The sequence below is a fragment of the Electrophorus electricus genome, chromosome 1, assembly GCF_013358815.1.
Source record: "Electrophorus electricus isolate fEleEle1 chromosome 1, fEleEle1.pri, whole genome shotgun sequence".
NCBI classification, from domain to species: Eukaryota; Metazoa; Chordata; class Actinopteri; order Gymnotiformes; family Gymnotidae; genus Electrophorus; species Electrophorus electricus.
This window is the reverse complement of record NC_049535.1, coordinates 15,863,827-15,886,811: the sequence shown is the minus strand read 5'-3', so window position 1 is coordinate 15,886,811 and position 22,985 is coordinate 15,863,827. Positions and strand designations below refer to the sequence as shown.

The window sequence follows — 22,985 nt, the reverse complement described above, 5'->3', positions numbered from 1 at the left end:
ACACATATATATGCACACATAACATGACGTAGAGTACTAAAAACAAAAGAAAAATTGAGCTGAGGGTTCTGTAATACACGGTCCTAACCGCTTGGGGCCGCAGTTGCACGCTTCCTTGAAGTTTGGTCGCTGTCCAGGGTTATGAAATAGTAGGTGTAGACTAAATTAATATGAAGGAAATAAAGAATTGGCAAGACTTTGATTGTCTGGGGATTTCAACCTTAATTTTCAAATTAAGTGGATGAAACTCTAAATTAATTTTTGGAATATCCTTAACGGCAAAAATGATAACGCAACGTTGTATTAATATCAGGCTATGTTTACCATCCACTAATTTTCAGAATAAGCAATTTCATACCAGTTCCAAACAAAAACAATTTTAGCGCGTGCAGGTGGCGCTGTGCAGACTGACTAAAGCCCCATGAGACGCGCGAGATACAGTGCAATTTCCGCGCGGGGGGTGGGGGGTTGAGCTATTCTCCCGGGTGCCGTTGATCCTGCGCGCCTCCGTATTTGACTCGGCCGCCTGGCGCGGGATGCGCGCGTGCGTTTTGAGAGGTCTCATGTCCGTACAGGACTGCAGAGGAGTGCAGGCGTCCGGTAGCTACTCTTTTAACTCACGTGTTTTATGCCCCTTATGTTTACGATCTGAAGATCAAGCGGAACGTTAATCAACGGATCGGTTGTCCAGCATCTTTGGAGCAAGTTCTGGACAGTTTCGTGACTTGATCGCTGGTGACAAAGGGACAACCTGAAAACAAGGTTTTCCAAGCAATGAATGCAAAAGTCTAATGCCCTATAGGTCCACGTCCCAGGAAAGGAGAGCGTAATAAAGATTTGTTCGGGCGGTGCTGATGGATATACATGTAGCCGTCCATCGTCGGGAGGGGACCTTATTGTCTCGCTGACGTCCACTGAGTAGGGAGGCTCGCACGCGCTCGGGTCTGAGGCGCAGCATGTCGGCGCGCGTTTGTGTGGTTACTGGATTTTGTCGCTGGATTTGGTGAACACGGACTAGGGAATAATGGTCAGAAGATGCCTACTGACGTTCAGACCATTCAGGTAAGCCAAGTCGCACGTTGCAAGCATGCACGCCACGATTCTAACCTAATTTTAACCATGACAAAAAAAGAACAAAAAACCTATAACCCTCAAGTCTATAATCAATAACGAATTAATACTGAAATAAACAAATTCGGTTAGGCTACGAGTATGAACATTTTACCTTCTTCTCAAGTTTACGCTCTTGCAAAACATATATACACAGGAGTTGGTAAACATTTCCTGGTGTAGCGCGTTACCCTTCACAGAACATAAAGGTGGGGTGGGTGCATTACTGTATTACACATTCCGTGGTTCTGTTATGCCCGCCGTCTCTTTTCGTAGCAAATATTGGTTTTACACATCTGAGTAGATCCTGCACAGGTTAGTCCTTTTCTCAACAAGTTGATGTAGGCGTCTTCTGCCTGGGTTGGCTATGCCACTCGCATTCGGGATACCGGGGATATCATCCAGCTTGTGTACGACTGACTGCACAGATTCCCCCCAGTGCACCCACACCGATGACTCCCCTTCGCAGTGTCCCGTATTGTTTTTTGGTTTTTTTTTTTTGCACATGTCCGGACTGTGACTAAAGAGGCGGTTTCTTCCTTTAGCGGCTCTTTCGGGAGCGCGGGGGTGAGCTCAGACACGTTGGCTAGATCACCTCCACCTGCCGCTGCATCGCTGCTGTCCCGGATCCGAGCTCACACCTGGAGAGGTTTAGACCGGACACCTGCTCAGCCCGTACACCCGAGACACAGCGCGCGGTATCGCTCTGACACACCTGTTTCAAACCATCCAGTAATGAACGAAATCCCACCAGATTTCACACGTATGTCCACCCTTAAAACTGTAAATCCCAGACACACTAATCGTAGAAAACTCAACTGCAATTAAGCAGGTTGTCCCGAAAATGTAGAGTGCTGTAGGCTATAAGAGGCATTATAATGTAGTTCGAACCGCAAACGTCTGCGTTCACTAGTCTCGCCTGTCACCTTCCTTGTAAACGTGGGCCAAAATTCTTAGAAAACCTCTACGTTGCAATCGCCAATCCGCGTGAAATCTGATAACCGCGCGCCTGTAAAACCAATTAGAAGATGCACGATCTTTCCTCCGAGCCAAGTCGAAAGACTAAAGCATTTGCTTTAAATCCGGTAATTGGAGACGATATAATCTCTCTGCGCGACTAAACTAAGCCTTTGAATGCTTAAACGGCACGGAGTGGGTGTCACGCACACAACGGAGAAGAGACAATCCACCACTTTCATTTACCCTTTACTGTCACGAGTACCGAATACCGACGAGGACGCTTTCCTTTCACTTCCGCAGGAGTGATGGAAATAGAAAAAGTTACTGTTTTCAGATTTCTGTGCCCCAAAAGACCTTTTAGTTAGAGATCTTAAATGAATATTATATAGAAGTGATTACTTGCGTGGTCTTATTTGCAGACGGGTCACGGCTTTATCTGAGAAAATAAACGCCATTCAACGGATCTGGAAAGTAGATGATGACAATTAAATAATAATCTCCAAGGTGTCCTTCTGAGAGCCCCCAGATTATGAGGGCTGGGAAATAGAAACCTATGCTAATATTTTGCCTTCATTTTAACAGCACGCCCTTTATATGCCGGTTTGTGGTTGTGTACATAAAGCATGTAAAAAAAATCAGGCCACTCCCAGATGCTGTTTACTCTTCGCGTGTTCTCACCTTTGAGGAGTGACAGCATAGCTTTATGACGTGCACGTGGCTTTGGTGTGAAAGTTTGGTGCCTCAGGTGTAAGAAGAAGCTGTGTGAGTTCTCTGCACTGTTGTTAGCAGGCCTCATGGGGAGGACACTCACACACACACACACACACGCGCGCACACGCACACGCTCACGCGCACACACACACACACACACACACACACACACACACACACACACACACACACACACACACTCACACACACACACACACTCACACACACACACACACACACACTCACACACACACACACACACACACACAGCTGTATTCCTAGCACCTTTCCCTTCACCTTTATTCTACATTTCCTGCTGTACGGCATTGTAGCCCGACTCCTCACTTCTCTCTCCCGCTCTTTCTTTACTGTGCTGTGTTTTGACTCCTCTGTCTCTTTGTTTCTTTCTTTCTCCCTCCCTCCCCTCTCTCGCTCGCTGTCTCTCTCTCTCTCTATCTCTCTCCCAGGATCTTTGTGGTGGGGATAGGATTCTTCAGTCTGTGTTTTTTAATGACCTCCCTTGGTGGCCAGTTCTCAGCAAAGCGCCTCACCGACTCCCCGTTCACTGTGCGGACGGAAGGTAGCCATGACGGTCCCGGGTGGCCAGCTCACTGACACACACTCCCCGCTGGGGCCCCTTACACACACCGTCTACTGGTTATTCGAGGCTTCTGATGCAGGCAGAAACCTTGATGCCACTGCTTTATAATGCAACCTATTCCACTCAGGCTCGAGACCTTGTTAAGTATAGGCCATTTGTTTGTGTGTGTGTGTGTGTGTGTGTGTCTGTGTCAAGGCTGAAATGTCCCCCTCCTTTCTTTTGTGAATTTGAGATGTAAAGGCAGTTCCTCCAATACACTCTCGTTCTTTCTCTCTCTCTATCACACTCTCGTTCTCTTTCTCGCTCTGTCTTTCTCTCTCTCTCTCTCTCTCTCTCTCTCTCTCTCTCTCTCTCTCTCTCTCTCTCAATCATGAATGTTCAGTGATAATGAACGTACTGAAATGTACAAATGTACTGGAGCCCGTAGAGCTTTGTGTGCCGGTCAGAGAACATGACTGTTACCCAGAAGGTTATGGGTTCAATCCCAGCTCATAACTACTGCCACCATAGTCATTGGCAGCTTAGTCTGGACAATATGTGCCATAGTTGAGAAGGAGAAGCAAATACTTAGCTCCTGTGACTAAACTGGTAAAGAGTGTAAAACAAGGTGCTGGCAACCCCACAGGCATGTGCTTGAGTCCCAGGGAGCACAGATACTGTCATACTGATAAATATGTAAGTCACTTTGGAGAAGAGTGTCTGCCAAAGGCTATAAATGTAGTTGGTGTAAGTTGCTTGAGGAGGAAAGATCCTTGGTTCAATGACAGCTTGTGGTGTTTTGTGTGTAATGGCTTTTCATTGAATACGGTCCTCCTTAACACTCATTTGGGAGCCCTGACTGCTACTGCTTGACAACCTCTCTGCATAACGATGTGATCTCAGGGTGCTCAGTTCGTGTAATGTGTGCAGACATACTGCGTTCGGTCTCACCAGCTGAGAGACAGCATTTCCTTCTCAGGCCTTGCCGGAACGCATGCATACTGGATTTTCCCGGGTCCAGTGTGTAGTCGGAATCAGCATAAACTCACACTCCATCAGAACCCTTCTCCAAAAAATGTGTGCGTGGATCTGCTGTTGCTATTGCATGCATGAATACTTATTTCCCTATAAACCTTTTCTGCGTGATTTAATTTAAAGCGAAAAAAAAAAAAGGAATAGGTTAGACAACTATTCTTATATGAAAACTGTATCTGAAGCCAAAAGACGAAAATAATTTAAAAAAAAACCCTCCAACACCCACAGTCTGCTCAGGATTCACACACTCCACATATCAAAATACCAAGCGTCTAAGTCTAAGTCTAGTTGGACCAAAAGAAGACTAAGAGAGCAAACTCAGAAGTAGGTATTTGTTGTGTTCATTCCTCTTGCCAGAAGGTAAATGAATAAGAAACATTTACAGTATAACATTTTAAGAATGACCTCTTTGCGGCCTCTTGTATAAGCAGTGAGTTTTCACTGAAAGGTCAACTGCCAGCTAGTGGCGCTTTTCATTGCTTCTCCAGAAACATAAGGCATCGTCATGAATCTCAGGTTCCTGTGGGTAAGAGCGGAGGAGAGGACAGGAGAGGATGACGCTCGGGGACGAGGGGTGGGGTGGGTTTGAGAAGGTGGAAGGCCCGGGGTGGGCTGCGTCTTCACGGACGAAATCTCATTATCGGAGGGGCCGTGGGGGACGTCACCTGCCGTCACCTGCCTCTCTTCTCACCTCATGGACTGGTGTCTGCGCTCCATCATCTGCCTGGCTTGAGCCCTGGGCTGTGTGTGTGTGTGTGTGTGTGTGTGTGTGTTTAGTCAGCGCCCATAATCATCATCAGTCAGTTTTCACCTCAGGATACTTACTTGTGTGTGTGTGTGTGTGTGTGTTTGTGTAGGAGGGGTTTGCCCCTGTCATGGATAGCTAACTGTTCCACCTTTCTCTCTAAATTGAGAAGAGACCCACGTCTTGATCTTGAGAAACAAATATTTCCATGTATTCCACATTAGCACACTAGTGCAAATATTATATGGATTTGCACAGTTGTGACTATTGAACATTAATAGATTTTCATTCCCTGGTGTACTTTGGGTGTATATTTGAGAGTGCATATACCTTTATACGTGAGTGTGTGTTACTGTGTGTTGCTATGTATCTTTTACTGTGTTGCTCTGTATGTGTTACTACATACGTATATGTGCATGTTAAGAGTGCATCTACATGTGCACATGTGTATTTGTTTGTTAGTGAGAGAGATGCATCGGTGTTTCTGCATGAGGCACTGTGTGTGTGTGTGTGTGTACTTGATTAATTAACTGCACATGTGATACAGCCTGAGGAGACATCTGGTCTGAGCTCATTAACTACTGTAGAGTTTGTATCCTCACTGTGTCCCAAGCCACACACTCTTCTCAGAGTGTTTGTGCGTGTATGTTTGAGTGTGTGTGTGTGCGTGGACCCCAGTCTCATCTGACCTGTCTTGTGCTCATTCATGTGTGCATGTTTCCATGTCTGCATGCAAAAGTTCACATCATAATGTCCCATCCTTGTCCACCTCTGTGATAGGTGGACATGTGTGCCACGTGTCCTTTGATTAATTGACATCAACGCCATGCCTAATGGCGCAGAAGGTGAGGGACGTGGCAGCGCGCGTCAGTGTGGATTCGGGATACCAGGGCTCTTCCATCTGCTCCTGTGATAACAGCAGCCGGGACGCGCGCGGCAGCTGTTCGTCTACCGATCCGTGCCTCCAATACGACACGCCCGCATACGGAACGCTCGCGTGCGGCTCGCGTGTTCCCAGAGGCAACAGCAGCCTGAGCGTAACGAGTCCCGTTTCATTTCCCTCTGCCTGTAAGCCTCACTTATTGTCAGCAGCTGCGTACGCGAATATAGTGACAAAGTAGCATATTGCTGTTTATGCTCGCGCTCACACACACAGACACACACACACACACACACACGTACATATGCAAATACATGCACAAGCATGCACACATATACACACACCCTTACATACTTACACATACAGACACGCTCATTAATGTTCGTTTGACAGCACATGCTACTAAATTGTGATTTACGACATGCTGCATTTCTGAAATATAGAGCTCAAATGGAGAAGCACGTGAGAGCAGCCCAGCACCCTCCGGCAGGCCCCACCCAGCACCCTCCGGCAGGTCCCAAACAGCTTGTTTTCCTGTAGAGTGTAAACTGTAGATTGTAGGTTATAATAAAGTGACAGTTTCTTCCCTACAGCCCCTACTGAATATTTACAAACCTCTTTTACCATCAACTTTGTGTCCGAGACAGCTCAGCAGTGAATAAAAATAAAGGACCAACTGCGTGTTTTTATGCGCGCGTGTGTGAGAGATTTTTTAGATTTTAAAACAGAAAATGAATCACTCTTCCCAAAGAGATGTTCTTCCCCAAAACAAACATTTATTATTTTATTTATTTACTTGCCTTTTGCATTTAATAGTAATGGTACACACACACACACACACACACACACACACACACACACACATATTTAGCACTCAGAGTAATTATGCTGCCAGTATAGACACAGTGTTTGCTCGGTTAGCACTCAGTCTTAGCACTCCTGCTGTCTCCCACCGGTCTTACTGCTCTGTCTGCTGTTGTCATTCACATAGAGGGAAAAAACAATCTCTCCTCAGTTCTCCTAGAAGACCTCTCACCCTACAGAGGGTGGATTTCATATCACTATGAGCTCACTTCACCTTGCTCCAGCATGCTGGGGTCACGTGTCTGTTTTCTAAATTCATAAATATATAAATTGTCAATTTCGATAAGGCCATTGATAAAAGCCATCCCTCTTTACTATATCTATATTTGAATGTTAAAGTTAGTAAATTACATGTCGTGTTATGTTACTGGTACACATCACTTACCCAATAACTTCAAATATATGCAGTGACTTTGTACAACCGTCTGTAATAACATGCTTATAATTAGCATGAAAGTTGGATGTGTGCTTGTGTTTGCATTTATGTGTGTGTGTGTGAAATTTGTGTCTGTTTTTGTGTGCTAAATTCGTAATTGTGATTGTAATAGTAATGAAAGCTGGAATGAGCTTGTCCTGCTGTCCACCATTCTGAAGTCACAGTGGCCTGCAGCGTGCTCACGCTGAGACTGGCCCCTGGTAGTCGGTCCATGCTGAGATCAGTCCCTGGAAGCTGTAGATACTCATTTAAATATGCCTGGTTGAGGTGTAGGGATAGCAGAGGCAGATCGGATTCTGCTGCAAGCAATGTCCGTTTAGCAAAATGAATGTGCTTCAGGATATAAATAGGGATACCCCCCTTCTGGGAATGAGTTGTTTATCCAGGGCTTGTGCTCGGAATTCCAGCTGCTCCACGTCCACTCCCCCCAGCACAATTACCCGGCCTCTTCGAGAATCCTCCTTTTGCCCTTCTGCCCACCAGCTGGTCTCCCAGCCACCTGGCTGCAGCGTTAACGTGGCGCAATAGTGTTTACCCACCGTTTGACCCCCTCACTCTGCAAGACAAGCAACACCGTGCGTGCGGGTGTGCAATTGTGTGAGCGTGCGTGCGCGCGCTCGTGTGTCTCCGGGTTCGGGAGGGACACGTCATCTCGGCAAGTGTCTCTGTGTGTTCCCTCTGGCAGTGTTCTGAGCTCAGTGAGCAGACCCTGGCTTGTGGTGCTGTTTTAAAAGCACCCAAGAAGGCATTCAGTCCTGCTCCCCAAGGAAGAAGCAATAATTGCAGTCTTGTGGGGCTGGCATGTTGCCCAGCTCAACTTGAGTGCTGTTTTTTTTTTTTGTTGTTGTTGTTGTTATTAAGGGGCTTGGGCAGGGACAACTTTTGTTTGAAAGTGACAGTAATACAGTCTGGGGTTGTGTGTGTGCACTGATAGCTAAGAGGTAGTGAAGTTCAAAAAAACCCAAGAAAACAGAAAGTGAGGAGAATTAAAATGCTCTTAAAAATGTGGTCTACTAATACCACTGTAGCCTGCTTAGCATACCAAGCTCTCTGATCAGGAGGTTGCTGACAGGTTTATATCGTTCTCTCGCTTCCTCCCTCTGTCCCTTTTCTCCGCTTCCTCTCATTCCCCCCACTCTATCTCTCTGTCCCTCTCTCTCTGACTCCCCACCCCTCCCTTCCTCCCTCTGTCCCTTTTCTCCGCTTCCTCTCATTCCCCCCACTCTATCTCTCTGTCCCTCTCTCTCTGACTCCCCACCCCTCCCTTCCTCCCTCTGTCCCTTTTCTCCGCTTCCTCTCATTCCCCCCACTCTATCTCTCTGTCCCTCTCTCTCTGACTCCCCACCCCTCCCTTCCTCCCTCTGTCCCTTTTCTCCGCTTTCTCTCATTCCCCCCACTCTATCTCTCTGTCCCTCTCTCTCTGACTCCCCACCCCTCCCTTCCTCCCACTGTCCCTTTTCTCCGCGTCCTCTCATTCCCCCCACTCTATCTCTCTGTCCCTCTCTCTCTGACTCCCCCCCCCTCCCTTCCTCCCTCTGTCCCTTTTCTCCGCTTCCTCTCATTCCCCCCACTCTATCTCTCTGTCCCTCTCTCTCTGACTCCCCACCCCTCCCTTCCTCCCTCTGTCCCTTTTCTCCGCTTCCTCTCATTCCCCCCACTCTATCTCTCTGTCCCTCTCTCTCTGACTCCCCACCCCTCCCTTCCTCCCTCTGTCCCTTTTCTCCGCTTTCTCTCATTCCCCCCACTCTATCTCTCTGTCCCTCTCTCTCTGACTCCCCACCCCTCCCTTCCTCCCTCTGTCCCTTTTCTCCGCTTTCTCTCATTCCCCCCACTCTATCTCTCTGTCCCTCTCTCTCTGACTCCCCACCCCTCCCTTCCTCCCTCTGTCCCTTTTCTCCGCTTCCTCTCATTCCCCCCACTCTATCTCTCTGTCCCTCTCTCTCTGACTCCCCACCCCTCCCTTCCTTTCTCCAGTTCCCTTTACCCACCCCTGCGCACCCCTCTGAGATCAGCATGCTCACAGCGCTCTGATTGTCCCAGAGGAATTTTTGGCAGGCGATTACGAAACGCTGCTCCAACGAGCCTTTGATGAGCTGTTGCTATTTTGGGCAACGGTAGCTGCTGCGAGGAGATGTGAGGTGACACGGGGCACTCGCACAGTGCAGCCGGCTACTCTGCGGCCCTGCGCCCATCCTCCACTCCACCAGGGGGAGCGGTGAGCTGTCGCGTTCTCTGGTCACAGGCTCCGTCGTTGAGTCTGTGTGTTTGCCCAGCAGGACTGTTGAGCTTGGAGGAGAAGACTCCAGTTCTTCATGGTTGGGTTGAGTGAGCCGGACTCACTGATACATTTTTCAGACTTATCTATTCTGACTGCCTAGCCTACAGTGAGGAGCCTTTCTCATTTTGTGCACTGCCTTGCCTGTTAATGCACTTGATGTATTTCACCTGATTTGAAGCTCTCCCCCCCCCCCCCCCCCCCCCCCCCCCCAGCCATTTCTGATCATGGATATGCCTACCGTGATGTACGTATCTGCCTGGTTCTTGACCCCTGCATGACACGGTGGTGTTGATACCGGGTTCGCCCACATAAAATTGCACACAGCCTGCTGCCTCCTGGTTGGCACAGGGGTTTAATTCAACAGTGTGAATTGATCGCACTATCAGTGGTCAGTGGAACAGGACCAGTTAAAATGTTTCTGCGGTGGAATGACAGACACTATCAGATATTATCTCAGGGTAATCTTACTGTGCTTACCAGTTATTCTGTGTTAAACAGCAAAATGACTTGGGGAACAGCAGTGAGGTGCAGCACTAAGTGGTAGCCGTAGGTGGACCACTGACCTAGGGTCAGTTTTCTCCTCATTGTACTTGGTCTCAATCACCAACTGCAAAATCTTTTAGTCGCTCTGCTGAGTATTTAATCTCTTATGACCTCAAGCACAGTGCTACTGCACAGTGATTGGTCCAGATGCTCGGTAAGAACGGTAAGAATAAATGAACTCTCACAGGTCTTGTTGTAGGTGTGACGTTGGTGGGTGCGTGGAAGCGAGAGGCGGGGTTGCGAGAAAGTGCTCTTTATTATCCCTCGGGTTCTCAACGATGGAAACACTTAACAAAACACACAATACAGAAATACTAGTCTTCTCAAAGTAACACAGTGACTTGTCTAGACGTGATGTCGAAGGACATCAGAAAGTATTTAAGGAACAGGTGAACGTAATCAGTAATCAGGTGTGATCCTTAGCAGGAGTGGGCGTGTCCGTCCTGCTAGCCGGCTGACCAACTGTGACAGTAGGGGTTGCAGTCAAGGTTGCAGTCACATATATAGGGGTGTCAGTCAATGGGTAATGGTGATGTTTCTACCCAGGACTCTCCTTGTCTGGGGATCCCTACAATAGCCTCAGATTTTGGATTTAGAATTTAGAATGTGTTATTATAGAGGTCAATAATTTATGCGATTCCTTTCATTTCTCACCCCACCCACCCCTGCCTCAAAATAAAAGGGCGGTTAGCAAGTCAGACCTGGTTAAAATGGAACCCAAATCAGGAGTTCAAAAACGAAAGTAGCTAGGGAGAGAGGGAGAGAGAGAGAGAGAGAGAGAGAGAGAGAGAGAGAGAGAGAGAGAGAGAGAGACAGAGAGAGAGAGAGAGAGGGAGGGAGAATCCAAAGAGGACAGGCAACTTCTGACCCGTTTCTTTTAGAAAGCAGGTGAGCTTGAACTGTGCCAGACAGTAAATATGTTGTAGTAAAGCTAACTAGCGATTAGCCACACTTGCGTTCATTTATATGTAGAACAAGGGAAGAAAGAAACTCAGGAATTTGGGTTGGAGGAGCCCTGAGCGAACGCCCCAAAATTTGCCCAGCACATATAACTCATGTATAACATAGTGCAAAGTGGCTGACGGTGTGTGTGTATGTGTGTGTGTGTGACTTTACACACAAAAGCTTCAACACACACACTGTGTCTGGGCTAGGAAACTCTTTCAGGTGTTGTGACTGGGCTAACCTTGAGATGGGCTTAAGGTTTACAATGCTGCGGAAATGTATTTGGAAATAGCTTTTTCTGCTGTGCGTACTCATTATAGAATTTCAAAATCCACAAACACAGTGTTGTGAAATAAATAAATAAACAAACAAGAACCCCAAAGCAGCGTGTTTCCCACCACCTCTACCACAGCTGCGAGGGCTTAAAGAAAGTTTTGATTTATCCTGTTCAGCTCTGCTTGAGAGATATAGCTCATCGATTTTCAGGCTGTCACGAGGACGGCATTCGTTGCGGCTAAGCGCTAGCTTTCTGAACCCCCGCCTCCTCGCCCAGCTCACGGTGGCTTAGCAGAGATTTCCCTCATCACTGCAAATATTTACTGTGATTCCTCCACAGGCATCCAAATTACACACTGCTGGATGATTTAGGCTCTTCGCTCACAGCGGGAAGTGCTGATGTTTCTGGTATAAGCTGCTAGTACTGTCTCTTTAGTCTGTGTGGGGTCTGGGCTGGAGTGACAAGGATGTTCTTGCAGCATTCCCTCGCAGCATTCCCGTTTCTGTCATGGAATACAGACACCTGTACATTATTATCATTCCAAAGGAAAAAAAAAAAAAACTTTCAAAAAATGCATATCACTTGAGGAAGATAATACAATTTTATAAAAAAATAAAAAATAAATAAAAGGGGAAAAAATGGAGAGAGCTTCTTTAAAAGACTGCATGTAATAACTGTTCATTTGATGCCTCCAATAAATGTTTCTGTCTGGAGCCCAGAAAAGAGCAGGAGCACAAAATGAAAAAAGCTCCGTGAGATGCAAAAGCTGAAAGTGGAGAAGTATATATAAGGGGCACTGAAGGCCCCTCACGCCCTGAGTCACAGATGAGCTGCTCACTGTAGACTAAATGTGAAATTCAATCAGCCTCAAGTCCGTACCCTTGGATTGGCGTGTTTGCGTGTGTGAATGTGTGCGGACACGCACGTACATGCGTCTGGGTGTTTGTGTGTACGAGTGTGTGTACAGTTTATTCTGCAGTTTATTTACTTATTTATTGTTTATTTTATTCTCCTTTAAGATGTAGTCTCTGTTGACTTGCTATCTTCTGCAGTGGTGAAGGCTGAATGGACTGGGATTTTAAAAGTTCTGTTTCCACTGCAGCTGAAGTCCGAGGTTTAGTTTTCCTGAGTGTTCCTCCGGCTTGACCTTGAGACAGTTTTGCGAGGCTCCCTGTCATCTCCTGCCAGTCTCACGGCGGTGTCAGATTCATCTCCTTGAGTTCCCGTGACGTGACAGGGAAAGCAGCAGTGCGAGGAGCTGCTCTTGTCGTGAGCCCGGCTGTCATTGGCCGGCCTTGGGAGGGATTAACGATTAGCATGCTAGTGAATAGCAAGGTAACGCATCTTAGCGTGGTGTGGTCGGAGTAAAGGAAAAAAGCAAGAGAGAGTAACAGAGACCACCATACACACACACACACACACACACACACACACACACACACACACACACACACACACACACGCACACTCACACACACACACATACACACACACACACACCCACACCCACACACACATACACCCCAGAGACAGCATTCACACACACACTCACACACACACACACACACACACACACACACTCAAACACACACACACACACACACTCACACACACACACACACACACACACACACACACTCACACACACACACACACACACACACACACTCACACACACACACACACCCCAGAGACAGCATTCTCACACACACACACTCACATACACACCCACACACCCCAGAGACAGCATTCACACACACACACACACACACACACACACACACACACACACACACACACACACACACACACACACACACACACATACACACACACACACACTCACACACACACCCACACACCCCAGAGACAGCATTCACACACACACACACACACACACACACTCACACACACACACACACACACACTCACACACACACACACACACCCCAGAGACAGCATTCTCACACACACACACTCACATACACACCCACACACCCCAGAGACAGCATTCACACACACACACACACACACACACACACACACACACACACACACACACACACACACAAACACACACACACATACACCCACACACACTCACACCCACACCCACACACCCCAGAGACAGCATTCACACACACACACACACACACACACACACACACACACACACATACACCCCAGAGACAGCATTCACACACACACTCACACACACACACACACACACTCACACACACACACACACACTCACACACACACACACACACACACACACTCACACACACACACACACACACACACACACACACACACACACACATTTTCACCTGTGCCACCTATATCCGACCTCACTTGCTCTCCTTGCGAGCTGTCGGTGTGCTGCCTGCCCCATAATCAGGGCAGGGCTGGGCAGTTTGCCTATAAATATTTGTAGTGGAGGGGAAAGTAAATAAGCTTTTCCTCCTCTGTTGAGTGGGAGTTCCACTGGGAGCAGGATCACTCCACCTCCATTCCTTTCCTCGACCTTAATTACAAAACACAGCCCCAAAAAGCTCATTGCTCATTACAGGAGTCTGACTGGGTTGCTCTCTCTCTCTCTCTCTCTCTCTCTCTCTCTCTCTCTCTCTCTGTCCCTCTTTCTTCATGTCTTTCTTTCTCTCTTTCACTTTCTCTTTTTTGAAGGACATTGTAAGATATGGTGTGTGAGTTTTCATTTTTTTGTGAGATACAGTGAGATGCTGTTAGAGTTTCTCATATTCTGACAGTGTTATAATGGCTTGCGTGCTTTGCAGCAGTGTCATATAGCTTTTATATAGAACTTTTGCTTCATAAAATGAGATCGTATTTTTAGCTCCCATGAATGCTACATTGCAACAGTGTGGTTGTGTTTTTATTCCCAGTGTGATATTACTTTCATATATTTTACAACTCAAAGAGAAATCATCTATTACATCTGTTACCTTGAGCTAACATCTGTTACCTTAGATGAGGCTGTATCCATCTGAAGGTGTCAGAACCTTTTAAAAACACTGATTTATCATTAAAGACTAAAACTCCCACTAAAGCACAGTGGCAGCGGGTTACAGACGTAACCTGACGTTGTACATGTGCTGCTGTCGGGCCACAAAGCGTTATAAGGGGGTGGGGGTTGGGGTGTCAAGTTGGGCGATAGTACGAGGCTGCATTATACATGGCACAGGGCATTTGTTATGGCAAAGCAATTTTTCCCATCGTCCTCAAGCTTGGTTCCCTTCTGTATTTATGTATTCACACCTATATATCGAATCTTGTTTTGTTTCATCTTAGTGTATATGTTGTGGACCAAAAAAGAAAGGCAAAAATATATCCGTCTAACTCATTTACTGGAAATAGAGAAACCCTAAAGAGATTTCAGTGTCCGGTGTCATTGCCTGTGACAGAATCCATAGGGGGTATGGATATTGCAACTCTAACTGAGGTGTTTGCATTAGCCCAGGAGAGGGAAAGGGAGAGAGAGAAAGAGAGAGAGAGAGAGAGAGGGAGGGAGAAAATCAGCTTTGCTGGAGTGGGGCGTCTATAATGAGATCCTGAGGATTACACACAGCTGTTTAGAGAGGAGACAGATGTGACTGAGGTCATAGACCAGATTAGCAGGAAGTCTATCACCTCTTTTCCTTTCCTGAAGGGAAAAGAAAGCTGTAACATGTCAGAGAACAGCAAACGAAAGTGTCTCCTGATTTCAGGGCCTCACAAACATGGAGATTTTCCAACATCAGGAGAGTCTGCAGGACCTTGGCTCCTGCATTCTGATGAGCTCTTATATGGACAATCAGAAAATGACACCAATTTGCATAAATGCTTATGTTTAACTTAAGGCTACTTTAAAATGGTAGTGTCTCTTAAATGACATGGTCCTCAGGTGGTGGGGTCAAAGGGGTCACATATAGGAACCCAGAGAAACAACCCTATCTTGACAGAAAAAGTACCAGTAGCACAGATTAAATGTTAATTAGTTTTCCTTTATTGATAAAAATAGTCATTTAGTGCTAGCTTATTGCAGCAGACTGCGATAACAGGAAGACAAAAAAAGAAAATTCAGGTTAAAGTGGGAGAAATATGGGATCATTTTGACCCCAGTGGAACACAGGACAGGGGCAATAAAAATCAGAGCTCTCCCAGGCTCAGAGAACGGACGTTTGGCAGGCGTCCACTGTGGTGAGGGTTTAATTCTCAGAGCGATTATTTAATGCCATTAATGTTTAACCTTTGCATGATGTTCTGTACTAAATGGAGGAGATTCAGGATTCTAAAATGTAAAAGACGCTGGTTCAGGGTTAGGACCTCCAACCAAACTTACGAAAGCTATCACGCCTTCAGTATGAGGAGCAGCTCATTCATTTTAGTTTCTTGTGACTATTTTGAACCTCAGAGGTCAAAATTGGTCCTTGTGAAAGGCCTCGTTTTGAAGCAGGGGCGAGGGAGGGGAGGGGGTCTTGATTTCACACCGGCGCTCCTCTTCCCAGAAGCCTCCTCAGCGACAGTGAAAGCCGTGCACCCGAACCCCCACGCCGGGTAATCGACACGTTTCCTGGGTTCAGACGGGCGGGCGAGAGCAGGTGTAGCCGCTAAGCCAGCGCGCTGCGCGAGCCGAGTCTGGCGCTGCACGGGCGAGGTTGTCTCGCATCTCCATCTGTCACGGCGGCGACTGAGCGGAGTCGCTACAGGACGGCTGGGGGCGGCTGCTTCTGTCCCCGCTGCCCGTGGAGCAGGGGTGGGTGGGTGGGTGGGCGGGGGGCAGCCTGGCCAGAGCTTTGAGCAGAGACCAACACCAACACTGCCAGATGCTAGCGTGGGCTACCTCTGGGAAGGGTATGCGGTGAGATTGAGGGATGGGAGCGTGTGAAAGAGAGCAGGAGAGATGGAGAAGAAAAGAAAGAGAGACTTAGGGGGAGGAGGCAGGAGGAGAAGGTTATTAAATAAGGAACACATCCAAGAAGCCAGATGTCACTTAGATGGGTTTCTTTTTCACCAGAACCACAGAAGGTTCCTTCGTTTGGTTACAGCTTTGTATTCTCTCTCTGTGTGTGTGTGTGTGTGTGTGTGTCTACATCTCTTTCACAGCCAGAGGCTTTATTACTGGTTCCCATATGCCATGGCCTCTAACGGGGCTTTTTCCCTTTAGTTTGTTGAAGAACTATTCCTGTTTTCACTGTGATGTTGTCAGAAATGGCAAAGGCCACACCACACCATCACATCCCATTTTCCTCCCAGGGAACTCTGGGTAAACTCATCTGCTCTGGTCAACCTTCTGGGCCGTCATCAGGCTGACAGAGGATGGCCTTCATGTAGGTGTGAACTGTTTAAGACAACATCTTGCGTCTTCCGTATCGTCCTGCTGAGAGGCGGTGAGAATGCGCTGTGTACGTCCAGGAGTCAGGCAGCGCTCTGGGCGGGGAGCCCGAGCAGGAGAGTGTCTTCGTCAAAAGCCCATTGCCTCCCACAGGACTCACACAGGGGACTGTCTGGCTAATAAAGACAAACAGCATCATTGAGAGAGAGAGAAGTGAGATATAACAATATAGAATAGTTTGATTTTTATTGACCTCTTTTGCTGGCCAGGAGTGGACGTCTAATTTACTGGCTTGTGTAGTGCTGTACTTGCAAGTTCATTTTGAGATGGTAAACTTTACAGCAGTGAAAAAAGTTGAGAAAAAGTTGAAAAATACAATGGCTTTAAAACAGCACTGATATTAGAATGTTTTTGAATAGTAAATGTTTTCAGATTAAATGTTTATTGTATTTTTTTTAGCAACAGTACATTGTATTTGTACCATGGTTTTCCGTAGGATGGATGGGGTATAATAGACTTAGAGCACTGTAACACTGAAGTAGGAGAACTCGGGCCTTCTGTATTTCAAGGTCTGTCATATTCAACACAGAGACCTTGTTCTAAAATTAAAGAGAGTAAAGGGAAATACTGGGTGACAGAGAGAGAGAGAGAGAGAGAGAGAGAGAGAGAGAGAGAGAGAGAGAGAGAGAGACAGAGCGCGAGAGAGAAGGTAGTGTGTAGTTTTAACTTCAGAGGTGAAGAAATCAAAGAACTGGCTTGAGAGGATCTACTTTGGAACAGAATAAGAGCTGTGTGTGTGTGTGTGTGAGTGTGTGTGTATGGGGGGATACTAAGAAATAAAATGAAATGTTTTAATTGAAATGCTTCCTCGGAGGATATGGGATTTAAATTACAGCCCACACTCTCCTCTTTATCTCCTCCCTTCAGAAACGCGGGAGGGAGAGTGAAACTGGCGCAGATGAGGAGCAGGATGTCACTGTTAATTGATTGTGTCCTTATGCTTGCTCGCACAAACACTTCTTCAAGTGCTCGGAGTGTCGACCGAGGCTTCTGGAGGCAGATAAAAGCAAAGCTCGACTAATGGCAAAGCTGGAAAGGGAGGGAGTCCAACACTTCCACATTTTTGCCAGGCCTGTTTGCCGTGATGCAGCCCTGAATTCCAGGCAGCGTGGGACTGCATTCTTAGAACAGCCACTTCAGAATTAGCCGTCCATCTGGGGCAGGGGCGGTTCTTTCTGGGAAATCACTGGCTGCAGGAGTCCAACAGGTATTCATGTGCATTCGGAAAATGGTTACCTAGAGTTGCCTGTGATTTCCAGCAGACTACGTCAGACCACTTGATAATGTCAGAACTCTATCCGTTCCTTCTCCGCCAAAGACTCTTGAAGTGTGTTGGTGTCTTTGCTGTGTCTTTGGGGAGCAGTAGACTAACAGGAGACCGCAGTCTAACAATGTTGCGGTCAATTTCTCCACCCAGAAAATCCCCCTTTGCCATTCCATATTTTCCTCCCTTTCCTCTCGTTATCAGTAATGGATATCAGCAGACACGAAGCGATGGATCTGGTGTCAGGCCCAGCTGATCCTCTTCTGATATCAGCGCGCACAGCAAATGACACACAGGCAAATCCGCCCCTTTTGGAACTCAGCCACTTCAAACAAAACTGCTGCTGAGTCAGTCACACGAGCCTGACGTTCCTCTGTAACCGTTCCTCTTTAGGATTTGTATTAAAGCAGGCACGCGTGCATCGCGGCGACTGCTACAGCTCAAAGTCAAATTTTTCCCGTAGCCAGACACGCTTCGTGAGCGAGCTACTGCTTCATAATCTGGCGGCAGATTGCTTCGAAGTGCTTGTTTGAGTCTGCGAGACAATTTGGTTTAGGCGAGCTTTTGTGCTATCTCACGTGGTGGTTTGTTAGTGAGGCTGAATGTCGCAGTGTGTCGTCATACCCGAGCCTTCATGGGAATGCTTTTCCCGTGGTCTTTGTCTCTGCACACTTGCATACACCACCAATGACTTTATGGTGAGCACAAGGTAAGCAATGAAACCAAACGGATGCAAAACAAACCAAAACAAATCACAGTCATCCTACCGCAGAAAACAGAACACCAACTCCCAGAATCTTGTAGGTGATAAATAGCTCATGCTGAATGATAAAAAGTCCCCTACTGTAACAAATGAAACATCTGGTTCACTATAATTTGGAGCCTGTTGGTAGAGGTTGTTAGTTTCTGCAGTTTGGGGCGGAGAGAGCATGGAGCCATTTCAGCAGAAAAAGTGTGGGAGTTCACCAGGAATAGCAGCCTTCTAAAAACCGGATAAAGCAGTGTGAGAAACATGGCTTCCCCAGTTTAACACAATTCAACATTGTTCTTTTGAGATCCGTTTGTATCATACAGAGTTCAAACCGACCTGAACCGAGTCAGTTCTGCTGACTTGCATGTGACTTGTATGGATAAGTGTGACTGACTTCATTGACCTCTCTATCAAATGCGTGAAGCGAAAAAAAAAACCCCACCATGTGGGTTTCCCTCCGTTTCCCATGATGCCGTGTTGCTCCCTTGGCCTGCTCGGGGTGCGGAGGATTACCCGTGACCTCGTTTGAGGTGTCCACAGGCCCAGTGCGGTACCGCTCCAGAAGCTCATGAATTTAAATGTATATAGATATGCACGGGAGCTGGTCATGGCGGTAGAGAGCTCGATGGGTTGCTCACCTACTCAGGGCCAGGCTGAGGCCACTGCTTCACTGCTCTCAGGGGTGGACCGATACATCTTCTACCAGTTGCAATACCGACCTCACAGGAGGCCGGATATGAGCTGTTTTACAAATGGCTTGTGCTGCAAGCATGCTGAGCACGATCTCAATGTTTCGGTGAAGCGAAGTATTTAAATTATCATAAAAATCTAAATATTAAGCAAAGGCTCACCAATTTGCTTATATATTGTACAGAATATTGTAACTGCAATATGTAGCCATACAATATGCTATTTTTGTTTTAAAAACTAGTTGCGTAGGCATCACAATAAGGTAGTTTCACCATATCATGTATTTTTATTCAATAGCTATAGGCTGTTGAAAGTAGATTCCTGTAGCTCCCCTGATAATGACACTAATGATGGCAATACCAAGGGTGTCGATTCAGTTCTCAGGGAGCGCACACACTCCGAATTAGGATGTTTCCCAAATGCTGTAAACGTCATGGAAGCCAGCAGTAACACTGATTATGGGTCTCTGCCTCTGTACAATAGGCCAAAAGTACCATATATTTGGCTTTAAAACACCTGCCATTACTCTTCTGCCTAATCGTATTAGACTGCGCAGTGCGCATGCTGAACTCTGGAAATACTGAATAACATTGTCTATCCGGAGTGCGACCAGCGTAGTGTGCGACACACCGTCGGGCCAATGGGGTGAAACGCTTGCTTGGATTGAGGCTTTTCTTGTTTGTTTAGAGACGCCCATTGTTCTGGGTCTCTGCTTGTGGACAGATGCCGCTCCAATGGGCTCCGCCCTGGGGTCCCCGGGGGCCCCTCCTGTACTCGCACACTTTAAAAGCTCGGAAAGCTTTTCGCACATGGCCAAGAATGAGAAGACATCGTCATGACCTATCACAGAATGGAAATGCAGCGCAGCACTAAATGAATTAATAAATGAACATAGCCAAGCGGATCTGTGGGGAAGCTAGGAGTGGGTCTTCTGAGTGTCATAGCCTTGGGGTGTTTTGCAGTAAGCAAGCCAGTGCACATTCAGTGTGTGGGTTTTTAAAAGACTAATAGGATAAAGGAGCCTAATATAGAATAGGAATTAATATGATTATCATTAAACTTTAAGCTGTTTCATCTCTGAAATACACACAAAAAAGATTTCTCTTCTAAAAAGGCTTGACATCTCCACATAAAGCGACTGTGGATTTCACCGTATAAACCTAAACATGGGATGCTTTACATGTCAGCGGCTCACAGGGCATCTGACACGAGGCAAACTCAGTCTCTCACCTGCCTGGCAGAGTGAAAAAGTCCTTAGGTGTCCATTTGTGGTTTGTTGTTAAAGGGACGTACTTTGGGTTCTTGTGGTACTGACCCATCAGTTGAACCCAACACTGGTTTTGAACAATACAGGCGCTCCACGTGATGGTGCGCTAAAAGCGAACTCCCAGAGGACCGCTAATCCTTCTAACCACCGAGTGCTAATGTGCCTGATGATGGACTAGCCCTCAGAGCAAAGGCTGTCTGTTTAAGTGCCAGTCAGGACCTGCCAATATCTTTCTATCAATACCTGGCTGCCTCAGGACCAGCTCTGAGTCTGCCTGCAGAAATCCTTTATAGTTTTACGTAAAATAAAAGGGATGTTTTATTGTGGCTTCTGTGGCTATTCAAATTTTTTACTTGTCAATAAAAAACAAAACTAAAACTGTGAGGTGCATTTTTCCAAGCACCCCAAGTGTCCTGTGGAGGGAAGACTCTTGTGGTCATATGAAGTTTTTGGCTGTACAGCGTTACCGAAGCTTTTTACCGATTGTTTTCCAGGTACACACACTGCCCGTGAGGCTTTGTCATGTTGCCGTAACATCACCGCGGAGCGCGCTGCAGCAGGCTAATACCCCACCAGTCCAGCTGCTGCTAGACTTAACTAGACGCACGGAAAAGCAAGACCCGCGTGAGCCTCTGGGCCAGCGGGGCGGGCTGTTTAGCTGCGTACGCCTCCATCCCAGATCCACATTTTCTCTCCCTTTACATAATTGTGATTTTTCCACAGCCAGATCGACTGCTCGATGCAGAGGTTTCAGGCAGTCGACCTGGTTCATTGTTGCTCACCTCACAGACCCTTTCTGGTTTGACCTCTGGCAGGCTTTGCTAACTCTAAATGAAGAAATGAATTTTGTTTTCCATCTTGCGTTGTTCTCAAGCAGGGAAACACATCAGCGGACGTGAGGGCTGGCCGTTGCGTCTTTTTTGAGGGGAAATTCCGCACACAAAGTCATTCCCCAGGCAGCGCCAGGAGTGAGTAAGGGAGCAGGGAAGCGATTGTGTGTGTTTATGTGTGCATGTGTTGTGTGTGTGATTGTGTATGTGTATGTGAGGAAGAGACGGAGTGGAGAGGTAAGGAAAAAGGCTGATTATGTGTGTAAAGGAGAGATCGAGAGGGGCAGAGACAGACTATGCCTGCATGAGTGTGTGTGTGTGTGTGTGTGTGCGTGTGTGCGTGCGTGTGTGTGTGTGTGTGTGTGTGTGTGTGTGTGTGTGTGAATATGATGCGTGGATGTCATGTTTACCTGTCACTCTTAGCAGAACAGAAGCAGTAAATGTGGAGATGATTTCTGAAAGGTGGAGAGTGCTATAGAGAAGAGAAGATAATTTAGAATTATGTGCCATTCATCTCCCTCCCTCCCTCCCTCCCTCCCTCGCTCCCTCCCTCCCTCCCTCGCTCCCTCCCTCCCTCGCTCCCTCCCTCCCTCCCTCCCTCCCTCCCTCGCTCCCTCCCTCCCTCCCTCCCTCGCTCCCTCCCTCCCTCCCTCCCTCCCTCGCTCCCTCCCTCCCTCCCTCCCTCCCTCCCTCCCTCCCTCCCTCCCTCCCTCCCTCCCTCCCTCCCTCCCTCCCTCCCTCCCTCGCTCCCTCCCTCCCTCCCTCCCTCCCCCAACCCCACTGCCCTTCTCCTCTCTGTCTCTCCATCAGTTCCTTGTGGAATGCATCAGGCATAATAGGTGGAGGAAGAGCCCGTAAAAAATGCAAATGGACAGTAATGTGTTTTCTTTTCTCTCGTTTCTGCTTGCTTTCTCCCTCTCTCTTTATTCTCTTTTCTCTCCCTCCTTTGTCTCTCCCTCTATCTCTCTGACTCCTATATATGGCTGAATAGCAGATAAGCATATCCTCCACTGACTCCCTGATCTATTGGTCCCTGTACTGTTGAGTGCATGTAACACACGCGCACACACACACATACACACGCACACACACACATACACACGCACACACACGCACACACACACACACACACACACACACACACACACACACTAGTTTAGTTTTCAGAGCTCTTAGAGGCATTATTTAGGTTCAGGTTCGGGTTCAGAAAGGTCTTGTTTTGGAGCCAATATTCCGGGTGAGGGAGCGCACACTGCTTTACAACAGAGGTGGATTTTCTTAAAGGTTATGTCACGACCTGACCCGAAATTTTTGTGCCCTTCCATATTTCCCACTAATATTTCCCACTAATATTTGTTTTTGGGTGAGTTCATTTATTTTCACGAGTAAAATGTTTGACACTGTGACCTCGTCCCCGGTGTGAGAGT

The 22,985-nt window shown here is 47.2% G+C and overlaps 1 protein-coding gene across 1 annotated transcript in view; it reads left to right on the top strand.

Moving 5' to 3' along the window:
- The first annotated feature begins 533 nt into the window (after window positions 1–533).
- The window catches only part of LOC113587790 (alpha-1,6-mannosylglycoprotein 6-beta-N-acetylglucosaminyltransferase B), a 97,725-nt gene continuing 75,273 nt past the window's right edge, over window positions 534–22,985 (top strand). The window contains exons 1-2 of the mRNA XM_035524791.1: window positions 534–1,062; window positions 3,249–3,361. Of these exons, the coding sequence (XP_035380684.1) occupies window positions 1,025–1,062; window positions 3,249–3,361 (151 nt within the window). The 5' untranslated portion in view covers window positions 534–1,024. The remainder of the gene's footprint in view (window positions 1,063–3,248; window positions 3,362–22,985) is intronic.